Source organism: Manis javanica, chromosome 12, assembly GCF_040802235.1.
Source record: "Manis javanica isolate MJ-LG chromosome 12, MJ_LKY, whole genome shotgun sequence".
In the NCBI taxonomy this organism is placed as follows: domain Eukaryota; kingdom Metazoa; phylum Chordata; class Mammalia; order Pholidota; family Manidae; genus Manis; species Manis javanica.
Window position 1 is genome coordinate 86,227,509 of NC_133167.1, and position 27,133 is coordinate 86,254,641.

At 35.7% G+C, this 27,133-nt stretch overlaps 1 protein-coding gene across 9 annotated transcripts in view; it reads left to right on the forward strand.

The window, feature by feature from the left end:
- Positions 1–27,133, forward strand: part of ADAM32 (ADAM metallopeptidase domain 32) — a 132,323-nt gene that overhangs the window by 94,031 nt on the left and 11,159 nt on the right. For 6 of the 9 annotated variants that reach the window (XM_073218973.1, XM_073218975.1, XM_073218974.1 and 3 more), the window contains 3 exons: positions 721–804; positions 20,870–20,969; positions 22,104–22,272. In XM_073218973.1, coding sequence (XP_073075074.1) covers positions 721–804; positions 20,870–20,969; positions 22,104–22,222 — 303 coding nt within the window. In that variant the 3' untranslated portion in view covers positions 22,223–22,272. Of the gene's footprint in view, positions 1–720; positions 805–3,612; positions 5,247–20,869; positions 20,970–22,103; positions 22,273–27,133 lie in introns of those variants that run through there. The other 3 variants (XM_073218972.1, XM_017667646.3, XM_017667648.3) reach the window with 3 other exon arrangements.

Genomic DNA, 27,133 nt, shown 5'->3' on the forward strand with positions numbered 1-27,133 from the left:
TTCTTTCTATGCAAACTGTTGATATGTGCAATGAATACAGGATTTTTTTGACAATGTTCTTAGGAATAGTTTTGTTAGATTTCATGGTGTTGTGATGAAAAGTGGTTATTGGTCATGATTTTTTTATGTCAGTATTGCTTCATTTGTATTTCCCACTTCCCACCCTGAATCTCTTTTTTAAGAGCAGTTTGGGGTTATGGCAAAATTGAGAGGAAGGTTTAGAGATTTCCCATCTACACCCTCTCCTAACACAAACATAGCCTCCTCCATTATCAGCATCCCACCAGAGTGGTATATTTGTTAGAGATTGATGAACCTACATTAACACATCATTATAACCTAAAGTCCTTAGTGTATATTAGACTTACTTGAAAAATCCCCCAATATTTGGAGATTAAACAACACACTTCTAAATAACATATGTTTATTTGTTATTTAGAAAGGAGAAATTGAAACATATTTTGAACTAACTGAAAATGAAAATACAGCATCTATAACTTTGTGGGATGTAGCACAAGCAGTACTCAGATGGAAATTTACTGCACTGAATGAATAACTAAGCGTTAACTAAACTTATTGTGGCAATGATTCCACAAAAGACATCTCTGGTAAAAGACTGTTACCCAAAACATACAAAGAATATGGTCTTATATTATAAAATAACTGATTGTGATGTTATTCCAAGACTTGGAAAAAGTTTTTTGTATGTTTTTCTTTAAGATTTGTATAAATGGTGTATGTGAGGAAGCAAGTGGACTTCAGAGTCAAGCATCGAGATGTTCACTAAAGTGCCATGGACATGGGGTAAGTAAGCACATGATGGATGTGTCCACAAATTGCATCTGTCTTGGACACTTTTCAACATCACTCATTAATTTATAGCATTTATTGGTTTCCTTCTGTGTGCTGGGCCCTGTTGTATCTAGCTTCAGTAGGGAGCTGAATTAGATTACTCTATCTGTAGCCATACTTAGTTTTCAAGAACATTGAATTAAATTGCTGATGACCTTAATGAATTCATTAGTACAGTTGAGTACTTTCAGAGATGTTAAATATTCCAATAAATACGTTAACCTGATTGTTAAGAGAGCATAATTATGCTGTACTTAATGTGTCTCTGAGTGCATGGGGTAAGGGAAAACTATTGGTTTTATCCCTCTTTTTTTTTAGTTGACTTTGTTTTTTACAGCAATTTTAGGTTCATAGCAAAATTGAGTAGGAAGTACAGAGATTTCCCATGTACCCACTATCATCAACACCCTAGACCAGTATGGTACATCTGCTGCCATCAGTGAGCCTACACTGACACCTCCTTATCATTCGAAGTCCATAGTTTACATTCGGGTTCCCTCTTGGTGTTATCAGTTCAGTGGGCTTGGACAAATTTATAATGACAGGTATTCATCATTAACAGTATCATACAGAGTAGTTTCACTTCCCTAAAACCCCTCTGAGCTCTGCCTGTTCATCCTTCATCCCTCCCACCCCTGACAACCACTGGTCTTTTAACCGTCTCCACAGTTCTGCCTTTTCCAGAATGCCCTCTCCATAGTTGGAATGATACAGAGTGTGGCCTTTTCAGATTGGTTTCTTTGACTTAGCAATATGTATTTTAAGTTCCTCCATGTCTTTTCCTAGCTTGCTAGATCATTTCTTTTCAGCACTGATATTTCATCATTTGGATGTACCACAGTTTATTCATTCACCTATTGAAGGACATCTTGGTAGCATCCACATTTTGTCGATTATGAATAAAGCAGCTAGAAACATTCATGTGCAAATTTTCCTACGGACATAAGTTTTCAGCTCTTTTGAGTAAATACCAAGGACAATTATTGCTGGATTGCATATTTACATACAAAGAGTGTGTTCAGTTTTGTATCTTTTGTAAAAAACTGTCAAACTGCCTTCCAAAGTAAATGTACCATTTTTCATTCCCGCTGGCAGTGAATGAGAGTGACAGTTGTTACACATCCTCACCAGCATTTGGCATTGTCAGTGTTCTGGAGTTTGGCCATTCTAATAGGGGTGTAGTGGTATCTCATTTCAGTTTGTATCTTCCTAACAGTATATTATGTTGAGCATCTTTTCGTATACTTATTTGCCATCTGTATATCTTCTTTGAAGAGGTGTCTTTTCAAGTGTTTTGTGCATTTTTAAAAGACATTGTTCATCTTGTTAACATTTAAAAGTTTTTTGTATATTTTGGATTACAGTCCTTTATCAGAGGTGTCTTTGGTGGAATGATTACCACAATAAGTTTAATTACTATCCATCATCTTATATAGATACAAAAAAAGAAAGAAAAAACGTTTTTTTCCTTGAGACCTCATAGAATCTACTACCTTCTTCAAATATACCATATAGCAATGTTAATTATAATCATCATGTTGTACATTACACCCCTGAACTATTTAACTTATAAGTAGAAATTTGTACCTTTTGACCACTTTCATTCAATTTCCCCAGCCCCCAGCCTCATCTCTAATAACCACACATCTGATCTCTTTTTCTTTGTTTTTGTTTCTGGATACCACATATAAGCAAGATCATACAATATTTGTGTTTTTCAATCTGATTTATTTCACTTACCATAATGGGTAAAAGTTCACCCATGTTGTCACAAATGACATGATTTTCTTCTTTTTAATGACTGAATAATATTGCACTGTATGTGTGTATGTATGTATGTGTGTGTGTGTGTGTGTGTGTGTGTGTCTTTATCCATTCATCCATGATGGACACTTAGTTTGTATTCATGTGTTAGCTTTTTAAAATAATGCTGCAATGAACATGGAGTGCAGATATCTCTTTCACACAGTCACTTTCTTTTCTTTGGGTATACTCAGAATATATATACATTCAGAAGTGGAATTGCTGGACCATATGGTAGTTCTATGTTTAGTCTTTTGAGGAACCTCCATACTGTTTTCCATAGTGGCTGCACCAATTTACATTCCCACCAATAGTGCATAAGGGTGCCTTTTGCCACATCTTCAGCAGCATTTGTTATATCTTGTCTTTTTGATAATAACCATTCTGACTGGTATGAGGTGATATCTCACTGTCCTTTTGATTTGCATTTCCCTGGTGATTAGTGATATGGAGCAACTTTTCATGTACCTGTTTGCTATCTGTATGTCTTCTCTGGGAAAAAATGCCCTTTGCCCATTTAAAAATTGTATCACTTATTTTTTTTTACTATTGAGTTTTTAAAATCTACTTTGGATATTACACCATTATCAGATAAATGGTTTGCATATGTTTTTTCCATTCCCTAGGTTGTCATTTGATAAATTACTTTTGCTGTGCAGAAAGTTTTTAGTTTATCTAGTCCCAGTTACTTATTTTTTATTTTTTGTTTTGGGTTTTGGATGTCATATAGAAAGAATCATTGTCAAGACCTATATAATAAAGCTTTTATTCTGTGTTTTGTTGTAGGAGTTTTATGGTTACTGGTCTTACACTTAAGTCCTTAATCCATTTCATGTTCTTTTTTTTTTTTGGAAGTAAACTCTTGTTTATTGTTTATGGGTTAGAGAATTAATACTCAAAAACAATCTAGAGATTCAGTGCAATCTCTATTCAAAATTCCAATGAAATTTTTTACAGAAAAAGAAACAAACAATCCTGAAATTCATATGGAGCCACATAAGACACCAAACACCTCAAGCAATCCTGAGCAAGAAGAACAAAGCCGGAGGCATCACACATCCTGATTTCAAGCAGTGTTACAAAGCTGTAATAATCAAAACCATAAGTCATTGGCACAAAAACACACACAGACCAATGGAACAGAACAGAGGACTCGGAACATGTTCATTTTTTTGAGTGGTGTGAGAGAAGGATTCTAATTTCGTTCTTTGCATGTGAATGTCCCATTTTCCCAGCATCATTTACTGAAGAGAAAGTCTTTTCTCCTTTGAGTATTCTTGGCTCCCTTGTCAAACATCATTTGGTTGTTTACTTATGTATGGGTTTATTTTTGGATTCTTGATTCCATTCCATTATGTCAGTCTAATAGTGTTTTGATTACTATATATTTATAACATAGATTAAAATCAGGAAGTATGATGCCTCCCATTTTGTTCTTTCTCAGGATTGCTTTGGCTGTTGAGGTCTTTTGTGGATCCAGATAAATTTAGGATTGTTTCTCCTACTTCTGTAAAAATGCCATTGCACATACAAGCCACAGGGCATAAATCTGCAAAGAAGTAAAAAGCTAACCTTTTCAGACAATAAGGCTTCTCTCTCACTTACCAACTTTACATTTCCCTGTATGGCCCCGGAAGATGACTGGTTAGCCAGAGACGGGTAAGATTCCTCAAGGGAGGAACAACCTAAGACAGGCACAGTCGCAGGGGGGCCATCAGGTGAGAAATTGGGGATCAACAGAGGTGAGGCTTAGAACCTCGACCCCCCCTGTTTTGAGAGAAATCTTCTGCATCCGTGGATGTTTTAATGCCCTTGTCTAGCTTGGATTAACACATAGTCTACAGGCATACACCTGATCAACTACAATTGCCCTCTTACAACACTAAACTATGTTTTCTACCTTTATCTTGCATCTACCTACCACTTCAGCATTTTATTAAAAATAAAAATAATAATAATAATAAAGGGAGAAATGTGGGATCCACATATAAATCAAGTATAAAAATCAAACGAATATTCATATTTGACCTGATTGTTTATAATTCATAATGCGTGATCAAAACCGAAAGTTTCTATGATGAATGCCCTTGTACTGTTCACCATGTAAGAACTTATTCACTATGTAAGAATTCGTTCACCATGTAAGAACTTGTTCGTTATGCTTCAGAAGATTGGAGACTGACGAGAATTAGGCTTGAGGTGGATTAATGATTGTGCATTGAGCATTGACCCCCCTATACAGAATTTTATTGTTGTTAACAACCATTTGATCAATAAATATGAGAGATGCCCTCTCAAAAAAAAAATGCCATTGCAATCTTGATAGGGATCGCATTGAATCTATAGATGGCTTTTAGTAGCATTGATATTTTAACTTTAGTCATTCTTCCAATTGTGAGAATGTGGTACTTTTCCATTTATTTATACCTTGTTTATTTTCTTTCATCAGTGTTTTGTAGTATTCAGTAGAGAAATCTTTCACTCCCTTGGTTAGATTTATTCCTAAATATTTTGTTGTTTCTGATGCTATTGTAAATGGGATTGTTTCCTTCATTTTTCAGATAATTGCTACAGCAAGAAAATGCTACCAATTTTTTATGTTAATTTTTTATTGGAAAGTTAATATTCATATTTTATTTTGTTTTTATTCTTTATTGCAATATAGTTGATATACAATATTATATTGGTTTCAGGTGTACAAAATAGTAACTTGACAATTATATATATATATAAAATGCTCATCATGGTAAGTATAGTTACCATCTGTCACTGTACAAAGATATTACAATGTTATTGATTATGGTCCTTGTGCTGTACTCTTCATCACCTTGACTAATTTATTTTATAAGTAGAAGTTTGTATCTCTTCATCTCTCACCTGTTTTGCCCATCTCCCCATCACTCCTACTCCTGTGGCAACTACTAGTCTTTTCTCTGTGTTTGAGTCTATTTCTGTTTTGTTTGTTCATATCCCTTCTTTCTTCCCTCCCTCCCTCCCTCCCTCCTTCCCTCTTTTTTCTCTGTCTGATTTACTTCACTTGACATTATGCACTCTAGGTCCATCCATGTTGTTCAAATGCCAGTATCTCTTTCTTTTTTATCACCTAGTAATATTCCATTGTATATGTACCCCATTTTCTTCTATTAATGGACATTTAGGTTACTTGCATATCTCAGCTATTATAAATAATGCTGCAGTAACCATAGGGATGCATATATCTTTTTGAATTAGAGACTTTGGTCTTTTGGTAAATAACCAGAAGTGGAATTACTGGGTCCTATGGTAGTACTTCTAGTTTCAGTTTTTTTGAGGAACCTCCATTCTGCTTTCCATAATGGCTGCACCAATGTACATTCCCACCAACAACGCATGAGGGCTCCTTTTTCTCCACATCCTCTCCAATATGTGTTATTCTTGTCTTGTTGGTACTAGCCTTTTTATCCATTCATCTACCCATAGACACCTAGGTTACTTTCAGCTCTTGGCCATTGCAAATCCTGCTGCAATACACATAGAAGGGCATATAGATTTTGTTTCTGTGAAAACTTTCTTTCAGGGCTCGCAAATTTAAATATGCCAATGGAGTAAATAAATGTGTAAGGCTCGTTTGGCATATTACCATAGACATTAAATACATAGTTTTGTAAGAAACTATTAACACACCTATGTAGTTTTTTGCCTCATGGTAGTTTATTCTTTGAAATGTCTCTGTGCATGCATATGTTTGTTTATATACATATGTATATTCGCTAATATGTTTAATTTTATGTAATTACACCAATGTTATCACATTAATTTTTGTATTGTTCTCTCACCAACCTACCATGTATCATTACTCCTTTGTTTATTCTAGATTTATTTAATCATGTACAGAGATATTCATATATACATATATTATTTAATATTAGTGAGGGCCTAGAACTCTGATTGACACATAGTAGGAACTCAAATATTTGCTGAATAAATATCTACCCATCCATCTATGGATTGACATATAAATATAGATGGTATTTCTGTATCTTACTTTTTCTTTCAATGATTCACTTGAATGCCTCCAAGTCAGTAGATAGAGCTTTAATAAGCATTCTTGTATTTATATGCTTACACCTATGTTTCTACTAGGTTGAAGGGTATATTTAAATTTTAATTTTGATAGATTTGGTAATGACAGATTGCTTTAATTTACTTCTAATTTACTTTAATTTACTTTAATTTACTTCTAATGTAAAAAATTACTTCCCCATCATCTCTCTTTCTTACTCCCACTCCTCTTGAGGAACAAGTGTTATAATATTACCTCTAAACGCTCTGGGCAGGTCAAAGAAAACTTATCTGGAGGCAAAATTTGTCCATTGGCAATCAGTGGCTTGCCAACCATCCAAGTTCTTACTCCTTAGAATTTATGGACATTACTTGCCCTTTGCTTTCCCCATAATAGAAGTACTACTTACTCATCAGGGAAGACTTAGAAAATTTATAAGTCTAAAATAGAAAGCAAGAAATTAACCACATTCTTTACAGAGAACTCTTCTATAAACTTTGTCCATGTATGTATACATGTACATTTGTATAAATTCATCTATTCATTCATCAGATATGTGTGTGAGTGTGCAAATTCATTCAGTCAATGATTCAACAAAGATCATATATTTCAACATATATTCATATGTTGAAATCAACAAAGATCATATATTCAACAAAAGATCTATATGTTTATATAAAAGATAACAACATCCTTTTTTAACCCAAATAACTTTTACTTCTAAGAATTTCCCAGGTTTAAACATTGCCTAAAATTCATTATAGGATATGATATTATATACATTTATTTACTTTAACCACACTCATGTTAAATATCATATGAAGTTTGATTGTTTATTATTATCAAAATTTGCTCTGATGAATAAATTGTGTATAAATATTTGTAAGCATTCTTGTTATTTCTGTAGGCTAGATTTACAGAAGTGGAATTATAGAGCTTAGGGGACTAAACCCCTTTAAGATATTTAGCTAAAATTTTCAAATGCTTTCCAGAAAGTTTATAAATTTACTCCCTAGTAATATGCATATGAGAATGCCTCTTTCAATTTTTCTTCTGAAGTCTAAGTACTATTTTATTTTTAATGTTTCCAGTTTGATCTTGAGAGATAGTTCTCCATTATGGTATATTAAATAACCTTTGATTATTGGTAAGATTGAACATATTTTCATATGTTTAACAATCATGCATTGATCAGAAAATTATCTATTCCTGCCTTTTGTCCATTGGGCTTCTAATAGCTGTTTTATTCATTGACCTAACTATGCTTATACCAGTATAATATGATATTATATTTTACTGAAATTGTTAAAGTAATTTAAATATTAATATCTATACATCGAGTTTTCTAATTATTCTCTCTTACACTCTTTATTCAAGTCTTTTGGGGGGGAAGTTTTTGTGGTTTCTTCACATGATGTGGTACATTCCTTGTTAAAATTATTTCTACGTATTCCATAGTTTTGTTGCTTGTGGGATTATTTCAGCATTTCCCCATGACCTACCTTCATAACATGTAGTATATAGGAAAGTTAATGCTATTTGCATATTCACTTCTTTCAATCAGCTTAACTAAAGTGCAGAAAACTATTGACATTTTTGGTAGACAACCAACTCTTGAAAATAACAAATTTCCTATTTTCTCCTAGAAGGAGTACTTTCAATTATTTTTATTGTTTTATTATATTGACTGGATCTAAAAGGAAAAATTAAAATAATAGAGGTGATTTACCAGGTACTCTGAAAGTCATCCTTGCCCTGTAATCCAAACAAGCTGTCTCAGATTCTTCTTGAGCCCCATTTATGGATTCATTCTATGAGGAACTAGTACTTTTTTTTTTAAGTGGATTGTTTTTATTTTTGGTATCAATAATCTACAATTACATGAAGAACATTATATTTACAAGGCTCCACCCTTCACCAAGTGCCCCCCATAAACCCCATTACAGTCACTGTCCATCAGTGTAGTAAGATGCTGTAGAATCACTACTTGTCTTCTCTGTGTTGTACGGCCCTCCCCGTGCCCCGCTACACACACATTATATATGCATGCTAATAGTAATGCTCCCTTTCTTTTTCCCCACCCTTATCCCTCCCTTCCCACCCATCCTCCCCAGTCCCTTTCCCTTTGGTAACTGTTAGCCCATTCGTGGCTTCTGTGATTCTGCTGCTGTTTTGTTCCTTCAGTTTTTCTTTGTTCTTATACTCCACATATGAGTGAAATCATTTGGTATTTGTCTTTCTCTGCCAGGCTTATTTCACTGAGCATAATACCTTCTAGCTCCATCCATGTTGTTGCAAATGGTAGGATCTGTCTTCTTCTTATGGCTGAGTAATATTCCATTGTGTATATGTACCACATCTTCTTTATCCATTCATCTACTGATGAACACTTAGGTTGCTTCCATTTCTTGGCTGTTGTAAATAGTGCTGTGATAAACACAGGGGTGCATTTGTCTTTTTCAAACTGGGCTGCTGCATTCTTAGGGGGAGCTAGTACTTTTGAAAAGGGAATTCAAGACCATAATTAGGTCTCTCTAGATATATGCTGTTATTTTTTCTTTTCACATAAGTACTTGAGGTATAGTGAAGAAACACTGGCTCTACTATCTGCTTTTGTGAAAAAAAGCAGAATAATTACATTTTTCTCTGAAGTTCATGGAGTTTTTGTGTATGGAAGAATACATGGATCTTTAATTACACTCTTGCCATAAACAACTAGAACACTGGATGAAAGGTATGAAACAACAGTTTTTAGACCTCAGGTAATAGGCAGCAGGTGACTGTTCCCTGAGAGAAGGAGACAAAGGGAGTGTGCCCGGGGAGTGCCCTGGCTCCTTCCTGTTGTCAGTTTTGGAACACGATGCCATAGGTGGGATCCGGACTCAGCAGACTGAGGAGACAGAGACTGGGATTGAGAGAGACCAAGATGGGTGGGATCTGTGAGGCAGAGCTCCAGAGAAGAGGCAGGGATGTATAGGACAGGCTTCAGAAACTTGCACAGAGGTCCTCATGGTTCTGTTGATAATATTAAACCTCACAAGACCAAGGAAAGAATGAGAGATACTATAAGCTGAAAAATTACCAATGTTTAGAGAAAGCCAGAAGATATTTGAGTTATGTTCAGTCAATGTGAAGATGTTCCCTTGAAAACATGGGATATTCACTAGATACCCTAGAAGAGTCAGGCTTTACTAGTACTAAGTTAACCCTAGAGAAAAGGACATTCTAAATCTGTCCTGTGAAAATTTAAAAACAATCCCTGATCAAGCTACTCTATAAGTAATTTAACTACCTCCCAGCACAAAGTACAGAAATATTTAAAGGAAGACAACAAAATCTAGACATTCTACAATATAATATTTGTAATATCTAGCAAAAAATTTTAAAAAGTAACAAACATGGAAAGAAGGAGAATCATGAACTGGACCAGGAGAAAATAATTAGTAGAAATAGAAACTGAAATGTACATATATTCTCATGGATTTATAAGAGGAAATATTAACATAATGAGAAGACAAATGGGAGGTATAAAAAAACATGGATTTTCTAAATATGGGAAAATACCATAACTGAAGTGAAAAATTCTGTGGTGGGACTAACAACACAAAAATGCAAAAGATAATATTAGTGAACTTAAAGTCAGAAGTAACTATTCAAATTAAAGCTAAAAATCTGAAAAAAAATATTCAGTGACCCATAGGATGCTATCGAATACTTCAGTATATGTGCAATTCAACTTGCAGAAGGAGAAGAAAAAGAGTGGAGGCTAGAAAAAAATACTCTTTAAAATTTGATAAAAATCATAAACTCGAAGTTCCAAGAAGTTCAACAAATATCAAGTCAGAGAAACATAAAGAAATACACTTCAAGTTACATTATAATCAAATTAACTGGAAACCAGGAATAAAGAGACCACTTTAAACACAGAAGAAAGGCATGTTACATCCAGAGGAACAATGGTAAGAATGACTTCTTAGTTGGAAAAAGATGGTGGTATGAGAAGTGAGGCAGAGACCTTCTTCCAAAATCACATAAAACATGAAAATACAGCAAATACAACTAATCCTGAAAAAGCAATCCAAAGACTGAAGAACTGACTGCCTGCATCTGGGGAAAAGAAAAGACCTCACAGAAAAGGGTAGAGTAGCAAAGCCACAAGCCAGAGAGAACCAAGCCCTCCTCCAACCCACAGGCAGGAGGAAGCAAAATGGAGTTGGGAGAGAGTAGAAGCCCAGGACTGCTGAGCACCCAGCCCTGGAGATCTGCTCCAGGAGCACAAACCCACATTACATGGTGCTCTGGACATTAGTGGGTTGGAAATCAAAGACAGGTGGAATACTTGGAGAGACTGAGATTCCAGCTGCTTGTGGAGAACTGGTATGCACAACTAGCCCTCTGGGACAAAAGAATGCCAGGCAGTTTGAAAGAATTCCCAGCAGTGAGAAGGGCACTAAAGGGGCAAAGATTACACAAAGCTCACTGCTCAGGAGAAAGGGCAGGGGGACAAAATGTTTGGCACACTCAGCATTGCAGGTTGGGAACTCTCAGGAGCTTCAGATGCTCCATCCCCTGGCTGGCAATGCAGCCCCAAGGTCATCCACTGATACGTAGCCTGCCACTCCTTCCTCCTGGCAGCCACCAGTCCTGCATACCTGCTGTCCCCACCAATGTGCCAGGACACCTGGACGATGGCCCCACCTGAGATAGCAATAGGGGCATACCACATAGGCTCCTGTCTGCATGCTTGGCCAGCTGGGCCTGGCAGTAGAGGGAGGCCTTACAGCTGTGAAAGAAGGAAAGAGCTCTATCCTTCTGGCAAGCACTGGCTCAGCTTGCCTGTGACCCCCACCATTACTACAGGTGCTCAGCACCTCCAGAGAGTAGAGCTTCTGGGCACTACAGGGTGCCTCCTCCACAAATCTATTATAGAATATGAAACACTAAAAAAAATGAAGAGACAGAATTTTGTCCAAACAAAAATTCAGAAAAATCTCTGGAAAGAAGGCTTAGTGAAACTGAAATAAAAAATATTCTTGATAAAGATTTCAAAATAAGTTATAAACCTACTCATGGAACTACAGAAAAATATTAAAGATCTTAGGGAGGACTTCAACAAAGAAAAGCTTTGAAAAATATGGTATCTGAAATGAAACATACAATGGAGGATTTAAAAGTAGATTAGATGAGTAGAGGAGACAGTAAATGAAGTAGAAATTAGAGAACAGGAATACAAAGAAGGTGAGGCACAGAGAAAAAAGGATCTCTACGAATAAAAGAATAATGAGAGAACTGTGCAACCAATCCAAACAGAACAATATTTACTTTATAGAGGTACCAGAAAAAGAGAAAAATGGAGAGAAAATCTCTTTGATGAAATAATTGCTGAAAACTTCCCCAATCTTAGGAAGGAAATAATCTCTCACATAATGGAAATACAGAGATATCTCAACCCAAGGAACCCCAGGAAGACAACACCAAGACATATAATAATTAAAATGGTAAAGGTCAAGAACAGAGTATCAAAAGCAGCCAGAGAGAGAAAAAGTATCATTTATAAGGGAAAGCCCATCAGACTATCAGCAGACTCCCAGCAGAAACCTTACAGGCAGAAGGGAGTGGCATGATATATTTAATGCAATGAAAGAGAAGGGCCTCTAACCAAGAATACTCTATCCAGAAAGATTATCATTTAAATTTGAAGCAGGGATCAATTTCCAGATAAGCAAAAGTTGAGGGAATTTACCATTCACAAACTGTCTCTACAGTGTATCTTAAAGGGACTGCTATTGATAGAAGTGTTCCTAAGGCTAAATAGCTGTCACCAGAGAAAATAAAACCACCATAAGGAGGTAGACCAATTAACTACTAAGCAAATACAAAATTTAATCAACTACTCACAAAGTTAGTCAAAGGATACACAAAGTACAGAATAAGACACCTAATATACAGAGATTGGAGGAGAAAGAAGAGGGGAGAAAAAAAGAAATCTTTATATTTTGCTTGAAATAGGATAAGAAGTGAGTTAAGACAGACTGTTAGTAAGGAAGCTGCCATTGAATCTTTGGTGACCACAGATCTAAGCCTGCAATGGCAATAAGTACATATCTATTGATAATCACCCTAAATATAAATGGGCTGAATGCACCAATCAAAATAATAGAGTTAATGGATAAAAAAACAAGACCCATGTATATGCTGCCTACAAGAGACACCCTTCAAACCCAAAGACATACACAGATTGAAAGTGACTGGATGGAAAAAGATATTTAATGCAAATAATAAGGAGAGAAAAGCAGGAGCAGCAGTACTTGTATCAGACAAAATAGATTTCAAAGCAAAGAAAGTAACAGAGAGACAAAGAATGACATTACATAATGATAAAGGGGTCAGTCCAACAAGAGGATGTAACCATTATAAATATCTATTCACCCAATATAGCAGCACCTAAATATGTGAAACAAAAACTAACAGAATTAAAGGGGGAAATAGTATGCAATGCATTCATTTTAGGAGACTTCAACACACCACTCACTCCAAAAGACAGATTAACCAGACCAAAAATAAGGAGACAGACATACTGAACAACACATTAGAACAGATGGACCTAACAGACATCTATAGAACACTCCACCCAAAAGCAACAGGATACACATTCTTCTCAAGTGCACATGGAACATTTTCAAGAATAGATCATATACTAGGCCACAAAAAAGAGCCTCAGTGATTCAGAAGGATTGAAATTGTACCAACCAGCTTCTCAGACTGTAAAGGTATGGAAGTAGAAATAAATTATGCACCCACAAACACATGGAGGCTTAACAACATGCTCCTAAATAGTCAATGGATCAATGACCAAATTAAAACAGAGGTCAAGCAATACATGGAGATAAATGAAAACAACAACTTAACAACCCAAAACTTGTGGGATACAGTGAAGGCAGTTCTAAGAGCAAAGTATATAGCAATACAGGCTTACCTCAAGAATGAAGAACAATCCCAAATGAACAGTCTAATTTCACAGTTATTGATACTAGAATAAGAAGAACAAATGACAGCCAAAGTCAGTAGAAGGGGGAACATAATAAAGATCAGAGAAGAAAAATATTCAACTGAGAAGAATAAATAATCAATGAAACCAGAAGCTAGTTCTTTGAGAAAATAAAATAGATAAACCCCTAGTCAAACTTATCAAGAAGCACATAAAGAATCAGAAGTGAGAAAGGAAAAATCACTACAGACACCATGGAAATACAAAGAATTATTAGAAAATACTATGAAAAATTATATGACAAAAATTGGATAATCTAGAAGAAATGAACAGCTTTCTAGAAAAAGAAACCATTCTAAGACTGGCCCAGAAAAAAAATAGAAAATCTGAGCGTGCAAATTATGAGCAATGAAATTTAACTGGTAATCAAAAAGTACCTAAGAACAAAATTCCTGGCCAAGATGGCTTCATGGCAGAATTTTACCAAACATTTAAAGAACTAATACCCATCCTCCTAAAGAATTTCAAAAAGTAGAAGAGGAGTGAATATTTCCAAACTCATTCTATGAGGCCAGTATCACTCTAATACCAAAACCAAACAGTGACACCACCAAAAAAGAAAATTACAGACTAATGTCCCTAATGAACATACATGCACAAACTCTCAACAAAATATTAATGAACCAAATTCAAAAAGAAATAAAAAAGATACCCATCATGATCAAGTGGGATTTATTCCAGGGATACAAGGATGGTACAATATTCAAAAATCAATCAACATCATATACCACATCAACAAAAAGGACAAAAGTCACATGATTATCTCAATAGATGCTGAGAAAGCATTTGACAAAATTCATGATAACTCTCAACAGAATGTATATAGAGGGCAAGTGCCTCAACATTATAAAGGCCATATATGACAGACTCACAGCCAACATCATACTTAACAGTGAAAAGCTGAAAACTTTTCCTCTAAGATTGGGAAAAAGACAAGGATGCCCACTCTCCCCACTTTTATGCAAAATAGTTCTGGATGTCTTAGCCACAGCAGTCATACAAAATGAAGAAATAAAAGGCATCCAGATTTGTAAGGAAGAAGTCACTGGTTGCAGATGACATGATATTGTACTTTAAAAAATCTTAAAGAATCTGCCCCAAAACTACTAAAACCTAGTATCTGAACTCAGCAAAGTTTCAGGATACAAAAATTAACAAACAGAAATCTGTCACATTCCTATATACTAATGATCAACTAGCAGAAAGAGAAATCAGGAAATCAATTCCATTTACAACTGCATCAGTAAGAATAAAATACCTAGGAATAAACCTAACCAAGGAGATGAAGACCTATACTCTGAAAAATAGAAGGCACTCATGAGAGGAATTAAAGAAGGCACCAATAAATGGAAACATTTCCCGTGCTAAAGCAAAGGAAGAATTAATATTGTCAAAATGGCCATCCTCTCTAAAGCAGTTAAGAGTCAATGCAATCCCTATTACCAATGGCATTCTTCAATGAACTAGAACAAATAGTTGTAAAATTCATATGGAACCACAAAAGACCCTGAATACCCAAAGCAATTCTGAGAAGGAAGAATAAAGCTAGGGGAATTACGCTCCCTAACTTCAAGCTCTACTTCAAAGCTGCAGTAATCAAAACAATTTGGTATTGGCACAAGAACAGACCCATAGGTCAATGGAATACAATATAGAGCCCAGATATTAACCCACATATATGGCCAATTATGTGATAAAGGAGCCATAGATATACAATGGGGAAATAACAGCCTCTTCAACAACTTGTGTTGGCAAAACTGGACAGCTACATGTAAGAGAATGAAACTGGATTATTGTCTAACTCCATACACAAAAGTAAACTTGAAATGGATCAAAGACATGAATGTAAGTCATGAACCCATAAAACTCTTATTAGAAAACTTATGTAAAAATCTCTTGAAAATAAAAATGTCCAACTTTTTCCTGAATACACTTGAGGCAAGGGAAACAAAAGCAAAAATGAACAAATGGGACTCCATCAAACTAAAAAGCTTCTGTACAGCAAAGGATACCATCAGTAGAACAAAAAGGCACCTTACAGTATGGGAGAATATACTCATAAATGACATATGCCATAAGGGGTTAACATCTAAAATATGTAAAGAGCTCAAACACCTCAACACCCAAAACACAAAAAACTTGATTAAAAAATGGGCATGGGATCTGAACAGACACTTTTCCAAAGGAGAAATTTGAATGGGCAACAAAAATATGAAAAGTTGCTCCTTATTGCTAATTTTCAGGGAAATGAAAATTAAAACCATAATGAGATATCACCTCACCCCAGTTAGGATGGTCACTATCCAAAAGACAAGAAACATGCTGACTAGGATGCAGAGAAAGGGGAACCCTCCAACACTGTTGGTGGAAATGTAAATTCGTTCAACCATTGTAGAAAGCAATATTGAGGTTCCTTAAAAAACTAAAAATTGAAATACCGTTTGACCCAGTAATTCCACTCCTAGGAATTTACCCAAAGAAAACAAGATGCCTGATTCAAAAAGACATATGCATCCCTGTGTTTATAGCTGCACTATTTACAATAGCCAAGATATGGAAGCAAAGTAAGTGTCCATCAGTAAATGAATGGATACAGAAAAAGTGGTACAAATGTACAATGAATTTTATTCAGCTGTAAGAAGAAAACAAATCCTACCATTTTCAACAACATGAATGGAGCTAGAGGGTATTATGTTCATTGAAATAAGCCAGGTGGAGAAAGACAAGCACCAAATGATTTCACTCATTTGTGAAGTATAACCACAAAACAAAAAGTGAAGGAACAAAACAGCAGTAGACTTACAGACTCCAGGAAGGGACTAGTGGTTACCAAAGGGAAGGGGTTTGGAGGGTGGATGGGGAGGGAGAGAGAAGGGGATTAAGGGGTACTATAATTGGCAATCACAATATAGGTCGTTCATAGTGAAGGCAGTATAGCATGGATAAGACAAGTAATGACTCTATAGCATCTTACTATGCTGTTAGTGAGTGTATTGTGGTGGGGGATGATGACTCGATAATAAGGGTGAATGTTGAAACCACAATGTTCATGTGAAACCTGCATAAAATTGTGTATCGATATTTTAATTTAAAAAATAGGATGACTTATCAGAAAATATGTAAGAACACAATTTTGTGACATCATTTAAGTATGAAAAAAACCTGGTAATTTATTATTCTATATCAAATGAAAACATCTCAAAGATAAGGGATAGAAAATACTTTTCTCAGATGCAAACATCTGAGAGAATTTATTGGTTAGAAGATAGGCACTAAAGAAAATATCAAACTATATTCATGTGAAAAGAAAATAATGTCAGATGGAAATGTGGATATACAAAAAACACTATAGGGTACTGGAAATTAAAAATTATGCATAAATGTAAAATACTACATTTCATTTGAATGTTTTTTTAAAGGCCATTGACTTTAAATACAGTAGTAATGTACTGTGGCATTTATAACATACTTAGTTTGTTGTTTTCATTGCTGTTACCATCCCATTTTATGGATATTACACAATTTATCCATTCATCTGTTGATAGTAATTTAAGTTTTTGCCACTTTGAGTAAAGCTGCTGTGAATTGTTTTGTTGTAGGAAAGACACATAAATTTGCTATCTCAACCATTTTTAAGTGTACAAATCAATTGGCATTATGTATATTCACTTTGTTGTGAAGCAGATTTCTAGGATTTTTTTCTTTTGCAAATCTGAAACTAATACTCTTTTTTGTGTTCTGAGCATCCAGTTTCTATTGGGGAGTTTTCTCCCCTTACACCCAGAAGCAGTTCTTGGACACCATCAGGTGTCTAGGAATTCAACTCTGTTCTGACACTGTTGACCCAGAGATAGCATCAGATTGCACAGGTTAATATTTCTGTCCTGCAAGACTGCACCCGTCACCCCAACACCCCCAACCCCAATTTCAGATGCCAGTCACAAACCCAGGTTGTTATGCTCCTGACTGGCTGTAAATCAGAGGTTCCCAAGACCGCCTCCTTGGATTTAATTAATTTGCTAGAGTGGCTCATAGAACTCAGAGAAACATTTTACTTTCTAGATTACCTGTTTATTATAAAAGGATGTAACTCAGAGACAGCCAGCTAGAAGAGATGCATAGGGAAAGGTAGAGAAAGGACATGAACTTCCACACTCTCTTCAGACATGTACTCCCCACAAATCACTACATGTTTGCCATTCTAGAATCTCTCTGAACCCCATCCTTTTGGGTTTTTAGGGAGGCTTCATTATACATGCATGATGATTAAGTCATTGGTCATTGCCAGTTGATTAAATCTGCAGCCCTTCTATCCTCCCCAGAGGCTGGAGGGGTGGGAATGAGAGCTCCAACCTTCTAATCATATGACTGGTTCTCCTGGCCGCCATCCGCCATCCTAGGTGCTTCCAAAAGTTACTTCATTCACATAAAGAAAGATGCCTCTATCACTTTTAACACTTAGGAAATTCCAAGGGTTTTGGGAGTTATGAGCCAGGAACTGTGGATAAAGACCAAATGTGTATGAGAAATATATATTTCATGGCCAAATATTTATTGTAAATCACAATATCACATAAGCCCATTAGATGATAATTTTCTTTTCCTCTTTTCCAACACCCCCTGCAAACCACAGCTACTTTTTGTTTGTATGAATTTGACTATTTCAGAGAACTAATGTGAGTGGAATAACATAGTATTTGTCTTTTAGTGATGGTACATATCACTTAGTTTAAAGTCCCAAAGGTTCGTCCGTGTTTTAGCATGTACTGGGACTTCCTTTGAATAATATTCCCTTGTATGTGTAGACCACATTTTGTTAATACAATCAGCTGTGGATGGACATTTTTGTTGCTTCCACTTCTTGGCTCTTGTGACTAGTGCTGCTAGGACCATGGGTGTGCAAATATCTCTTTGAAGCTCTGCTTTCAATTCTTTTATATATGTACCCAGAAGTAGGATTCCTAAATCATTTGGTAGTTGTTTTTAATTTTTTGAACAACTTCCAAACTGTTTTCCATAGCCGTTGCACTATTTTACAATCCGACCAACAGTGTTCAGTGATTCCAGTTTCTCCACATCCTTGTCAACACTTGTTAGAGATGATCTTTTTTTACGGTAGCCATCTTAATGATTGTAATGTGATATCTTTGTAATTTTCACTTGTATTTCTTTTATGATTAGCATTATTGAGCCTTTGTTCATTTTCTTTTTGGCTCTTTGTATACTGTCTTTGGAGAAATGTCTATTCAATCCTTTGCCCTTTTTAAAAACAGATTATTTGATTTTTTTGTTGTTGTGCTGTAGGTGTTCTTTATATATTCTGGATAGTAATCCCTCATCAGATATGTGACTTGCAAGTCTTCTCTCCTCTTTTGTAGGTTGCCTTTTCACTGTGTTGATTGTTTCCTCTGAGGCACAAAAGTTTTAAAGTTTGGTATACACATTTGTCTAATTTTACTTTTGTTGTTTGTGCTTTTAGTATCATATCTAAGAAATCATCGTGAAGTCCAGTGTCATGAAGATTTCCCCGTGTTTCCTTCTAGGAGTTTTACAGTCTTAGGTCTTACATTTAGGCCTTTAATCTGTTTTGAGTTAATTTTGTATATGGTGTGACATACGGGTCCAACTCCATTCTTTTGCATTGGAGATCTAGTTTTCCCAGCAGCATTCTCTGAAGAAACTTTTCTTTCCCTATTGAGTGGTCTTGGCACCCTTGTCAAAGGTAATTTGAGCTGTCGTTTGACTTTACATTACAGATAGCAAAAACTGAATAAATAAATAGAGATAAAGGAGATTCTTCCTTATAATTGATATAGAAGGAATAATGGAGAAGTAATTAGCAGTGAATGCTAAACCTGGTGGGTGAAATTTTTGTGAGGACCCAGATGCTTGCATAATCTCATAAGTAAGTCCTCAAAAATTACTTATTAATTACAAATGGAAGCATATTAACTTCTAGTAGAAAAACTTGGAAGACAGCACCTTAACCAAGTGACCCAAAAGTAACAACATAATATTAGGACAAACTGACATGTATCTCCTGAGAAGGACAACATCAGTTCTGTGAAGTATTTCAGAGTACTTTCAGGGTAAAGAGTACATATGCACACACATACACACAATGGCATGAAGCTGAGTCAGTGCATACCCTGAACAGAGTACTTTTCCTCTCTGTACATTCAAGCCATGGAATAGAGAAATTAGACTCATGTTCTTAAATTGAGATCTTAGCTCTTAAGAGATGTTTTATATTATTTTGAGAGGTATTATAGCAAATTTTCAAGGGCAGGGCCTCAGAAACCAGATTGCCTGGGTTTAAATCCTGGCCTATCACTTACTAACCCAGTGACTTTTCACAAGTTAAGTATTTATGTCTTAGTTTCTTCATCCCTAAAGTGGGAATAATAATAGTCACAAGGATGTTGTATTTAATGAGTAAATCTATATAAAGTTCTGAGAATATAGACTTATACATAGTAAGCACGATAAAGGTGTTCACTATTATGATTATTTATGATTTACAGAAACCGTCTTTTCCTAATGTTATGCTATATATATGTATATATATGTACTTTTGCTTTAAAATCAAACAAAAGCAAATAGCCTAGGACTCAGTCCTAATCAAGGGCCCTGTTATGCTCATAAATGTTTAACAACCAGCCTGGGGGGAGGTAAAGTCACCATTTATAATTGCAAATGCTGCAAGCTAACACTATGTCACTGAATTTGGGGATGGGAAGAGATGTACACAATCAGTTCTGGGGCTGGCAGTAGCTAGCATCCACCCATGGGAAGGATTTCATTTTCATTAGAATTTAAGTATGTGTTTTTGAAATGGCACACTCAATTTTCAGGTGCATATTTGAAGGTATTAAATCTTCTTGATGCAAATATGGTGAGGCCTACTTTATAACATATTTTTTAGCTTGTGTGTGTGTGCCTGCATGTGAGCATGTGTACTGTATGCCAAGAAACTAAGGATTCTGTTGTATCACCTCTCTAAATAAATCAAACAAAATTATAGTAGAGGAAAATACAAAAGGAAACTTCATGATCCATTTGATAATTTTACTTTTTACGATAAAATGTTTTTAAATGATCATTTAAGTTTTTAAAAATCTTAGGTGTGCAAATCGAATATGGAGTGCCATTGTACTGGGGGCTACCTGCCTCCACATTGCAAACATCGTAGCAGAGAAGTTTCTAGATTGTCCAAGAAGCAAGGCAAGTATCTATCTCTACATATCCAATTAGTATAATTCTCAAATTGATTGTGTTCACAAAAAGAGTATGACCTTTTGCCACTTAAAAAGGCACCAGTATTTGTAATTAAAAGGCAAATGGGCTTCTGTCAGAAATGGAAATTAAAAATATCTTAATCTTACTCATTTTCTAATATTAACTCTCAAATATCATGATTGAAGCTGAGAGTATCTTTTAAATTTTCTATTTACTTATATCACTGACTTTCTCTTTTATACTTTCAACTTTTCCTCTCCTTATAATTGAACAGTGATCTCATCTGTACAAACAATATTCACTCTGTGTAGCAGTTATTATCTGTCCATTATAGAAGAATAAATGAAAGTGAAGATGAATTTTTAAGGTAAAGGAATTAGTTTGCATGAAAAAAAATTGCTGAAAAAGAGATAACAGGAAGGATGCTAGCACAATGTTCTATGTGTTCACTGTGACTAAAGTTTCCATCATTCATCCATTGATTTGGCAAATACTCATGGAACTCCCAAATATAATGACCAGCCAGCTGCTTGTCATGTGGCACAGGGGGTGTACAGTAAGCAAAATAAAGTTCCCTCCGAGCTTAAAGAATATGTATAGGTCACCATATACATGCTAACCAGTGGCAGAATTTGGGTTAGAAATCAAGTCTCCTGATTTTTATGCTGGTGGCATTTTAGTGCCACTGCAATGGGTCCATATATGCAAACAGATTCCTCATGTCAAAAAGCCAACAATCTAATAAAAACAAGATATGAACAAAGATACTGAAATTCTGTGATAATGTACCGTGTAACAATGTAGGTTTGTTGGATAACCTTGCAATTACATGATCCCATGTTATGTATTTTTGAAGTTTTTGGGTCCTACTTGTAGTGTTACAGTGAAATTTTGCTGTAGCTGATGTATAATGTAGAATACATTGGAATTTTCTAGAACTTGGTTTGTATTCTAAGAAGAGGTTGTAGAGATAGTCCTAAGTATTATGATACTATTATTATTTTTCCAAATTCCTTGAATAAGGACAAAAATTAAGAACATTCTATTAGTTTGCTGCAACTTGAAAGTAAAAGTAGCTTAGCTTTTTACTCTGATTTTTTTATGTGCTTTTATTTTTAGGTTTAATCATAGAAAAAGCTTTGGGGAAGACTGAGAAGAACTGGAGGCTTCTATGTCTCTACACTGCTTTACATGCTCTCCTAGTAGCAGCTGTAGTAACCATAATAGCTGTTTTATGAAACATTTTGAAAAAGTGACTCACCAAGGAAGAGGAATCACCAAGTATCCAGTAAATTGAATTTGTGTTCTGAAGTCAAACTTTAGCACCATGTGAATCTAGTCATATTTAAGGCAGTGTCACGAGCAGCAGCAATAGTTGACATTTTACAGACAGGTTGAGTACTGTATCAGTATCTCATTTAACTGTGGGAGAGAGTTTTGAATGCCCCCATTTTAAAGATGCAAGAATTTGCAAGTGTAGTTTAAACAAGACATTGTGTTTGTAATTGAGAGATAAACTTAAATGTATCTATACCTATTGCTTTCAAGTAACCCTACTGGTTCTCCAGTGTAATTGTCTCACCTAAAGGGGAAGCACCAGAAGTATTTACTAAAAATGCAGAATGTTATGCCTTGTCGCAGATGACATATTTCAATTTGCATTGCTGTCTTGTGTAAGAAATAATTTGTAAAATATTCTCTGGGTATAAGGGCTGCCCCGCCCATGGCAGCTCAGGGGATTAACCCAGAGGCTGCTCCCTGCACCCGATTGACTGGCACAGGCAGAGGAAACTGGCACAGAGTCGAGGAAGCATGTAGGGGCTCTGTTCTCATGGCGAATATGTGCTACTCATCTGCAACCCCTGCCAGTGCCTTAGGCTATCTCAAGGGCCACCCTGCCCACAGCAGCTCAGGGGATCAACCCAGAGGCTGCTCTCTGTGTGAGGTTGACTGGCACAGGCAGTGGAGATGGGTAAGGTGACCAGCAAACAGGAAAGGACTTTGTTCTCCCCGCTGACACATGCACCACTCGCCGACAATCAATTCCACTGCCATGTAAAGGCAGAAGAACCTTGTTCAGTCCAAAATTCCTCAAACACCAAAGAGAGGGCCTTGGTGAGACCGAAATCACCAATCTTCCTGAAAAAGAATTCAAAATAAAAGTCATTAGCATGCTGATACAGCTACAGAGAACTATGCAAGAGCTAAGTAATGAATTCAGGAGGGAGATAATGGAAATGCAACAAACAATGGAAGGATTTAAGAGCAGACTGGTTGAGGTGCAGGAGACAGATAATGGAATAGAAATAAGAGAACAGGAATACAGAGAAGCTGAAGCAGAGAGAGATAAAAGGATATCTAGGAATGAAAGGCTATTAAGAGAACTGTGTGACCAATCCAAATGGAACAATATTCACATTACAGGGGTACAAGAAGAAGAAGAGAGAGAGAAAGGGATAGAAAGTGTCTTCAAGGAAGTACTTGCTGAAAACTTCCCCAATCTAGGGAAGGAAATAGTCTCTCAGACCATGGAAGTCCACAGATCTCCCAACACAAGGTACCAAGGAGGACAACACTAAGACATATAGTAATTAAAATGGCAAAGATGAAAGACAAGGACAGAGTATTAAAAACATCCAGAGAAAAAAAAGATCACCTATGAAGGAAAGCCTATTAGGCTATCAGACTTCTCAGTAGAAACCTTACAGGCCAGAAGAGAATGGCATGATATATTCAGTGCAATGAAACAGAAAGGTCTTGAACCAACAATACTGTATCCAGCAAGATTATCATTTGAATTTAAAGGAGGGATTAAACAATTTCCAGATAAACAAAAGTTGAAGGAATTTACCTCCCACAAACCATCTCAACAGTGTATTCTAACGTGACTGCTCTAGATGGAAGCACTCCTAAGGATAAATAGGTGTCGCCAGAGAAAATAAAACCACAGCAAAGAAAGTAGGCCAACCAGATACTAACTAAATGCAAAATAAAATCAGCTATCCACTAAATCAGTCAAGGGAAACACAAAAGAGTACAGAATAAAACACCTAACATATAAAGAGTGGAGGAGAAGGAAAAGAAGGGAGAGAAATAATCATCAGACTGTGTTTATAATAGCACAATAAGTGAGTTATGTTAGACGGTTAGATAGTAAAGTAGCTACCCTTGAACCTTTGGTAACCATAAATCCAAAGCCTCCAATGGCAATACGTGCATATCTATTGATAATCACCATAAATGTAAATAGACTGAATGCACCAATCAAAAGACACAGAGGAATCTAATGGATAAATAAGCAAGACTCATCTATATGCTGCCTACAAGAGACTCACTTCAAACCCAAAGACATACACAGACTAAAAGTGAAGGGATGGGAAAAGATATTTCATGCAAACAACAGGGAGAAAAAAGCAGGTATTGCTGTACTTGTATCAGACAAAAAATACTTCAAAACAAAGAAAGTAACAAGAGATAAAGAAGGATATTACATAATGATAAAGGGGTCAGTCCAACAAGAGGATATAACCATTATAAATATCTAAGCACCAAAAACAGAAGCACCCAGATATGTGAAACAAATACTAACAGAATTAAAGGAGGAAATAGAATGCAATGCATTCATTCTAGGAGACTACAACACACCACTCACTCCAAAGGACAGATCAACCAAACAAAATAAGTAAGGACACAGATGCATTGAACAGCACATTAGAACAGATGAACCTAACAGATATCAATAGAACATTCCTCCGAAAATTAGCAGGATACACATTCTTCTCAAGTGCACATGGAACATTCTCCAGAATAGATCACATACTAGGCCACCAAAAGAGCCCCAGGAAATTAAAAAGATAGAAATCGTACCAACCACTTCTCAAATCACAAAGGTATAAAACTAGAAATAAATTGTAAAAAGAAAACAAAAAGGCTCACAAACACATGGAGGCTTAACAACATGCTCCAAAAATAATCAATAGATCAATGACCAAATTAAAACGGAGATCAAGCAATATATGGAGACAAATGAAAACAACAGCACAAAGCCCTAACTTCTGTGAGAGGCAGTGAATGCAGTTCTAAGAGGAAAATATATAGCAATCCAGGCATATTTAAAGAAGGAAGAATAATCCCAAATGAATAGTCTAAAGTCACAATTATTGAAGCTGGGAAAAGAAGAGCAAATGAGGCCCTAAGTCAGCAGAAGGAGGGACATAATAAAGATCAGAGAAGAAATGAATAAAATTGAGAAGAATAAAACAGTAGAAAAAATCAATGAAACCAAGACCTGGTTCTTTGAGAAAATAAACAAAATAGATAAACCCCTAGCCACACTTACTAAGAGTAACGGATAATCTACACACTTAAACAGAATCAGACATAGAAAGTAAAAATCACTACAGACCCCACAGAAATACAAAGAATTATTAGAGAATACTATGAAAATCTATATGCTAACAAACTGGATAACCTAAAAGAAATGGACAACTTTCTAGAAAAATATAACTTTCCAATACTGACCAAGAAAGAAACAGAAAATCTAAACAGACCAATTACCAGGAATGAAATGAATCAGTAATCAAGAAACTACCCAAGAACAAAACTCCCAGACCAGATGGATTTACCACTGAATTTTATCAGACATACAGAGAAGACATAATACCATACCCATCTTAAAGTTTTCCAAAAAATAGAAGAGGAGGGAATACTCCCAAACTTATTCTATGAAGCCAGCAGCACTCTAATATCAAAATCATCTAAAGACACCACAAAAAAAGAAAACTACAGACCAATATCCCTAATGAACATAGATACAAAAATACTCAACAAAATATTAGCAAACCAAATTCAAAAATACATCAGGAGAATTATACACCATGATCAAGTGGGATTCATCACAGGGATACAAGGATGGTACAACATTTGAAAATCCATGAACATCATCCACCACATCAATAAAAAGAAGGACAAAAACCACATGATCATCTCCATAGATTCTGAAAAAGCATTCGACAAAATTCAACATCCATTCATGATAAAAACTCTCAACAAAATGGGTATAGAGGGCAAGTACCTCAACAAAATAAAGGCCATATATGACAAACCCACAACCAACATTATATTTAACAGCGAGAAGCTGAAAACTTTTCCCCTAAGATTGGAAACAAGAGGATTCCCACTGTCCCTGCTTTTATTCAACATAGTACTGGAGGTCCTAGCTGCAGCAATTAGACAACACAAAGAAATAAAAGGAATCCAGATTGGTAACAAAGAAGTAAACTGTCAGTGTTTGCAGATGACATGATATTGTACATAATACACCCTAAAAAATCCACTCCAAAACTACTAGAACTAATATCGGAATTCAACAAAGTTGCAGGATACAAAATTAATGCACAGAAATCTGTTACATTCCTATACACTAATGATGAGCTAGCAGCAGGAGAAATCGATGTACTAGCAGCAGGAGAAATCAGGAAAACAATTCCATTCACAATTGCACCAAAAAGAATAAAATACCTAGGAATAAACTTAACCAAGGAAGTGAAAGACCTATATCCTGAAAACTACAAGACAGTCTTAAGAGAAATTAAAGAGGACACTAATAAATGGAAATTCATCCCATGCTCTTGTGTAGGAAGAATTAATATTGTCAAAATGGCCATCCTGCCTAAAGCAATGTACAGATTCAAAGCAGTCCCTATCAAAATACCAACAGCATTCTTCAATGAAATGGAACAAATAGTTCTAATATTCATATGGAACCACAAAAGACCCTGAAGAGCCAAAGCAATCCTGAGAAGGAAGAATAAAGCAGGGGGGATCTCGCTTCCCAACTTCAAGGTCTACTACAAAGCCACAGTATTCAAGACCATTTTGTATGGGCACAACAACAGACCCATAGACCAGTGGAATAGACTAGAGAGTCCTGATATAAACCCAAGCATATATGGTCAGTTAATATATGATAAAGGAGCCATGAATATACAATGGGGAAAATAACAGCATTTTCAACAGCTAGTGTTGGCAAAACTGGACAGCTATATGTAAGATAATGAAACTGGATTATTGTTTAATACCATACATAACAGTAAACTCAAAATGGATCCAAGACCTGAATGTAAGTTATGACCATAAAACTCTTAGAA